The sequence below is a fragment of the Orycteropus afer genome, unplaced genomic scaffold, assembly GCF_000298275.1.
Source record: "Orycteropus afer afer isolate SDZICR_OR568_19922 unplaced genomic scaffold, OryAfe1.0 scaffold00166, whole genome shotgun sequence".
Taxonomy (NCBI): domain Eukaryota; kingdom Metazoa; phylum Chordata; class Mammalia; order Tubulidentata; family Orycteropodidae; genus Orycteropus; species Orycteropus afer.
Window position 1 is genome coordinate 166,255 of NW_006921753.1, and position 6,808 is coordinate 173,062.

The following is a 6,808-nucleotide window of genomic DNA, read 5'->3' on the forward strand; positions in this document are numbered from 1 at the left end:
CCGATATATGATCAAAACCCCTTCCATAGGGTCAACTCCAACAAACACTCAGTGACCTTACAGGACAAAGAACTGCCCCATAGGGTTTCCAAAGCTGTAATCTTTATAGAGGGAGCTCTGGTAGCATAGTGCCTAAGGCACTTGACTGCTAACCAGAAGGTTAGTCAAACCCACCAGCCACTCCTCAGAAGGAAGATGGGGCAATCTATTTCCGTAGTGATACTGCCTCAGAGACCCAAGAAGGGGTCACTGTGAGTTGAGTCCGACTCGACGGCAAATAACAACAACAACAATCTTTACAGAAGCGGACTGCCATATCTTTCTTCCGCAGAGTGGTTGGTGGGTTCAAACCACTGAACTTTTGGTTAGTACTGAGCTCTTAACCACTGTTCTGCCAGCCCTGCAAGGACTAGAAAGGGTTCGCAAATAAAGTACCACTTTAAATAAGATTTAAGAATGTAAAGAGGTGGAGGGAAGGTGTCCTTTCATGCTAAAATAACAGTGTTTGGAAAGGAATTATGTGGCTGGGACTTGGAGCCATAAGAGTTGTGTAAGATGAGACCAGATTGAGCAATAAAAGCTGGTAGGTTATATTGAAGATGGTTCTGTGTCCCTTCATCTTTATGGTAACGATAGTAAAGTTTTGATAGCATGCCTCTAACAATGTTGTTTTTGTCATGTGCCGTCGAGTCAGACACGACTCATAGCAACCCCTCCTTGGGTTTCCGAGGCAGTATCACTATGGAAGTAGATTGCCCCATCTTCCTTCCAAGGAGTGGCTGGTGGGTTTGAACTGCCAGCCTTCTAGTTAGCAGTCAAGTGTCTTAGGCACTGCGCTACCAGAGCTCCCGCCTCTAACAATAATATGGGGAAATCATTTATTTGGAAGGGGTCGTGAATAAGGGAATGGGGGAATAATTGTCCAAGCGAAAGATGATGAATGTAGTGGTTGATGTAAGGACTCACTTTCTTCTACTTTTTTTCCATTTGTATTCCTATTTCCTGTGTTTTTGCACACTTTTAAAGTGGCCTAATATTTACCCATTACTGCTTCCCCATCTTCAAATGAGACTGGGGGCAATAAGGATCCCAGAGGAGGAGTGCACACTGCCAGAGGATTTCAATTACTGTCTTTTTACTGCTTTAGACATTAATTATGTTAAAGCAGGTAGTGTGTGTGGTGGGTCAGACATCACAAAGGAATGACTGACCAGGATCTCTTTCCCCAGTGGAACTCCTCAGAGAAGCCGGGGGAAGAATATGTGACTCTCAGATTTGAACCTGTTTCAGAAGGAACTGAAGAACAACAGTGGGCTGCTAACGAACCAAGCACATCAGCTTTACCAAAAACCTCTGCTAAGGTGACCAAACGAAAAAGAAGTGTAAAAGAAGGAAAAGGTAAAAAAAGGCTCATAAGTGCAAGTCTCACCTCAGATTCAAGAAGTCTAGATAAAGTAGGGAAGAAATTTCCACCCCACACTGTCTTTTCAAAGGAGCTAGATGGTTAAAGCATCTAGCTGTTAACCAAAAGGTCAGTGGTTAGAACTCACCAGGCACTCCACAGAAGAAAGATAAGGCAGGCTGCTCCTGTAAAGGTTTACAGCCTTGGAAACCCTATGAGGCAGTTCTATTCTGTCCTACAGGGTCACTCTGAATTGGAATTGACTCAGTGGCAATGAGTCGGCTTTTAATTCTTTTTTTTAAATCCTACACTTCCTTCAAAGTAGTTTATATCGATCTTCCCTGAAGCCTTCTTTTAGTTATCTCTGCTATAAATTACACTTTTCTCTCTACAGACTTCCACAATATCTTTGGTTCTGACTGTATTTTTTGCCTTCACTTCCTGCTTGGAGTTAAGAATCCAAACATAAAATGTGCTACAATGATTTAGAGACACACAGTTGAAGTTTGAAACTCCATCCCTGAAACTCCACTTCCTGTTTTACCTTGCAGAATTGGGAGTGGAGGTGGGATGGAGTGGTGGTTGTTACTGATATGAAACAATTGGGTAAAAACACCTACTCTTTGCCTGACAAAGAATGTGCAGTCGGTAAACCCTAGGGACTGTTACTGTCACACGTTGCACCTGTCCCGGGTATTTGGAACTAGGAGGTGTTGTGTTCAGTACTTCCCTAGCAATGACAGTTTGTGTGTGAGGTACAGCAGCATTGCTGCAGGCACAACTGATGAACTGAAACAGCTAGAGAAAGATGTGCACTGAGGAAATGTGTTAAGACTGGGCTGAGTTGGTAGAATCATGGGTAATAGTGGTGGTGTATGTGGCATCAACTGTGCTGACTACCAGATCAGATTCAGCTGCCTGGAATGTGGATTTATTATACCATACAAAGAAGACATCAGTGACAAACTGGATTATAAAGACAAAAACATCTTTTATTTTGACTTTAATAAGGAATTTGTTTTGTGGAATAAGAAAAAGACACCACTGAGTGTTATTAGATCAAGTTAGTCTTCCACCATTCCCTGGGATTAAAGCAAAAGATCTGGTGGACACTTTCTGGTACAACCATCCAGATTCTGTGGGTAGAGGGACTCAGGGAGCAAGTGCATATGACTAGCAGAGCATTAAACTGGGTTTTAGCAGAATCGAGTCATAACTTTGAGAATTTTTTCTTTCTTTTCACCCTGCACAGGCTATGTGGTCTTAGGTGAGCAATTTAACTGTAGAGTGGCCATGATGATGATATTTCCCTCATTGAATTATGAGAACTAAAATATATTTAAGTTTAACTAATTTTATCCCATTATTTCTCAGCTTCCCGTTCACAAAAGAATGCACAAAGCAATGACAAACCTCGGAAGAAGGTTCCAATTCCTCCATTACCTTCTAAACTGCCAGCGATTAACCTGATTCATCGAGACATTTTGCGAGCCTGGTGCCACGAATTAAAGCTGAGCACCAAAGGCCAGGTGAGGCCCAGCATGGGAGAAAGATGCTGCTTGGAAGAAGTGTGGGAACCATGCTACAATCACTTTTCTCTACATAGTTTCAAGCCAAACTGAGGCCTGATAAACTTTAATTATTAACTCATGTTTCTCTTGTCTTAGAAATTAGATGCATATAAACGACTCTGTGAACATGCTTACCCAAATCAAAAGGTGAGTAATTTGTAGGAAACTTGACTGCTAACCAGAAAGCTGGTGGTTCAAACTCACCAGCCACTCCTCGGAAGGAAGATGGGGCAATCTACTTCCGTAGTGATACTGCCTCGGAAACCCAAGGAAGGGTCTCTATGAGTCGGGTCCGACTCGATGGCACATAACAACAAACAAACAACAAGCAGAATGGATGGTTTAGTCCATATCCTGACTTACTCTTTTTGGCATTGACAATTGAGCAGAGAAACTGTCTTAGCAGCTGCAATTTGCTGACCCCAAATCTTCTTTCTCCTCCATCTGTAGTTCTTAAAGGGAATAACACTGTTCCACCCTTTCCATCAACTCTGTGCAAAGAGTAACAAAAATGAGAGCAGACATGTGGTAGCACTTTAATAATATATTTAATATAAAATATAAATATGTATTTATATACTCATATATAGGGAGCCCTGGTGGCAGAACTAGGGAGTTCTGGTGGTGCAGTGGTTAAAGATTTCTGTTGCTAACCAAAAGATTGGTGGTTAGCAAAAGATTGGTGTCTTATATGGACACTGTGAATCACAATCGATTTGATGGCAGTGGGGTTTTGGGGTGCCACAAACAGTTAAGTGCTGGCTGTTAACTGAATGGTTGGCAATTTGAACATACCCAGCGGCTCTGCAGAATAATGATCTGGTGATCTGCTCCATAAAACCCCTGTAGGGTAGTTACACTCTGTTAATGTAGGGTTGCTATGAATTGAAATTGACTATGGCACCCAACAACATAGTATATTTATATTATTTATATTTTATATATATATATATAAAATGTATGTCGATGGCACATAACAACATATATATTATATGCCATATATTGCATATAATCTAATTTAATGTATAAATACATTTAATATAATGTACTAATTACATAGTTAATAATACTCTGTTTGCAGAATATTCCTGCTACAGCAAAGGAAGCCAGGATCCGAACACCACAACAAAAAAAATCAAATGTGGCTAAGGAGAAAACACCTGTGAAGAATTCTAAGAAGAAGATGTGTTCTCAGGAGACTAATCCTCCTGAAGTGGCTTGTCCTCCTGAGGAGGGGGCACCTGCCCTTGACTCTACTACCCTAGATGGAGTTAATACGGTTGTGGTGACAACTTCAGCCCAAGAGGCTGTGTTGGCCTCCTGGACAAGAATTGCAGGCAGGGCTGGGAAGGTGGACACGGTGGAATTGCCACAACAGGACTGTGGTAAGCCTGATACTAAGAGCTAGTTCCAGTCCAGATGAAAAATTGGACTTAATTTTTATCATCCTCTTATAAGCATAGTTGTTAGTTGCACTTGAGTCCCCTTCAACTCAAGGTGACCTTGTGTATAACAGCACAAAATATTACCGGGTCCTGCACCATCTTCATGATAGTGGTGTGTTTTAGTCCATTGTTCGAGCTATTGTCTCATTGAGGGTTTCTCTCATTTTTCTTGTCCCTCTACTTTTTCAGACATGATATCCTTTCCTAGCAATTACTCTTTCCAAGCTATTGCCCTTTCCTGATGATCTGCCCAAAATAATTGAATCAAAGTCACCACCCTTACTTCTCAGGAACATTCTGGTTGTATTTCTTCTAAGACTTAATTTGCTCCATAAAAATCCTCTCAGGTAGTTCTTCAGACATTCCATAGTATATTGAATTATTTGCCAGCATCATAGTTCGAAAAACTCTATGAATTGTAACAGAACAGGACTGGGGTAGCACCCGAGATTTTGAATTTCTAGAGATTTTCCATGCCTTAAGAATACCCGTTCTAAATAATTGATGTCATCAGTAGGGACTAGGAATCTGTAAAGCTTCATTACCTTCCCCTTCTTTGAGGAATTTAAATTAAAAACAGGTCTTAAGATCAACTGATGAGGTTTGACCCCTGGATATTGTAACATGTGTTAGGTGAGTAAAATTAACAATTGCTTAATTCAGGTCTCCACTTCCTCACTATAAAATTATTTAATAATATTTATTCCATATGTTGGTATTTTAAGAATTACAGGTAATAAAGTTAAAGAATTTGCTTAGAATAATGAAATGACTATTAAAGAGTTGAGACCCCTGAACCATGCCTGGAGATCTTCTCCGCCCACTCTAGGTAGCCTATCTACCATTTGTCCACTTGCAGCTATTCAAATGTTATTTTTTTTTTCCCTTAAGTGTGAGAGGGATTGTTTTTCCTACTTAATTATAAAGGGAATACAGTAGAGGTTAAGTTAGGCTTCCAGATTTTCCTATCTTGGATCTGGCACTTAAGAAAAATCAGAATTAAAAGGTCATTGGCTATGAGGCAGTCTCAAACATCAGCAGTTAGTCCTGATATGCTTATAGTTAGCTCTCTTTCTTTCCCAGATGTCAGGTGGTGTGTAGTGCACGGGAGAAGTCTCCCTGCAAACACGGATGGCTGGGTCCAACTGCAGTTTCACGCTGGACAAGTCTGGGTCCCTGAAAAACCAGGGAGAGTGAGTGCCCTCTTCCTGTTGCCTGCCTGCAATTTCCCACCTCCACACCTGGAAGACAATATGTTGTGCCCAAAATGTGTTCAAAGGTAAATAACCTGTGCTTTTCTTTTCTGCATACTAAGTAGGCATCTGATTATTTTATTTATTTATTTTTTTTTTTAAGTTTGGGAATAAATAGTATTCATGTCCATCTTAATTAGCCAAGTATTTCAAGCACAGTTTGTCAGAGAAGAAATTATTACCCAGAAAATTTATCTCTGGGAAAAAGAACATTTACATGCCAGGGCTTAATGCTTCTACCTGAGACACATAATTCTGGAGAAAGAAACATTGTGTGTTTACTATATCCTAAGTATATGCATTCTACAGAAATAATGTCTATTAGAAAAATCCATTTAAGTAGCCAACAGTCTAATGGGGGTGACTGGCATGTAAGCAGCTGTGCTACCATGTGATGACCAGTGCTAAAATAGAATACGCGATAAGCTTGAGAGATTACAAATAAAGTACTGAAATCTGATTCTGAGGGGTGGTCGAAGAAACCTCAAAGGAAAGATTTAAACCAAGGGAAGAATTGACTAAACTGAAATGAATGAAGTCTTTTTTTTTTTTTTTAATACAGAACCAAGGCTGTGAAAGCACTTTGGGCCAAGCAGAAATTGCAAGTAGTTCAGTGAGACAGAATATGGTTGTGTATGGTGGAAAGTAAGCTTTGTCCCATTTATAAAATGGGCATAAAAATACGAGCCTATTGTGGAAACACTATGAGTTAACATTATTATTCCAACCAATTGGATTAGTTTGAGATATATAACATATGCAAAACATGGATAACTAGCTCAAATTGAGCATTGTGGGGTTTAACTGGGATCCTTAATGTTCTCTGCATAAACTATACCAGGTTTATTACTACTTGTAAATAAAAACAGACAGTATTTTAAATTTTCAACTTAGTTGACAATCTGGGATATGGGGGAAGGGAATACTGTATTGAAGGAGCAGCAGCTATGGACTAAATAAAGCAGTCCTGGATCCCAGCTCTGTATCTCCTAGCAACCATCGCAGTACCTTTGCATATGCTCACTAACTTTTCTAGGCCTCAATTTCCACATCTATAATATGAGGAACATTAGGAGCTCTGGTAGCATAGCGGCTAAGGCACTTGACTGCTAACCAGAAGGCTGGCAGTTCAAACCC

The 6,808-nt window shown here is 40.2% G+C and overlaps 1 protein-coding gene across 1 annotated transcript in view; it reads left to right on the top strand.

Annotated features, from left to right (window-relative positions):
• The first annotated feature begins 1,202 nt into the window (after positions 1-1,202).
• Positions 1,203-6,808, top strand: part of DPPA4 (developmental pluripotency associated 4) — a 7,553-nt gene continuing 1,947 nt past the window's right edge. Inside the window, exons 1-5 of the mRNA XM_007946576.1 lie at positions 1,203-1,398; positions 2,777-2,931; positions 3,070-3,120; positions 4,055-4,358; positions 5,502-5,697. Of these exons, the coding sequence (XP_007944767.1) occupies positions 1,203-1,398; positions 2,777-2,931; positions 3,070-3,120; positions 4,055-4,358; positions 5,502-5,697 (902 nt within the window). The remainder of the gene's footprint in view (positions 1,399-2,776; positions 2,932-3,069; positions 3,121-4,054; positions 4,359-5,501; positions 5,698-6,808) is intronic.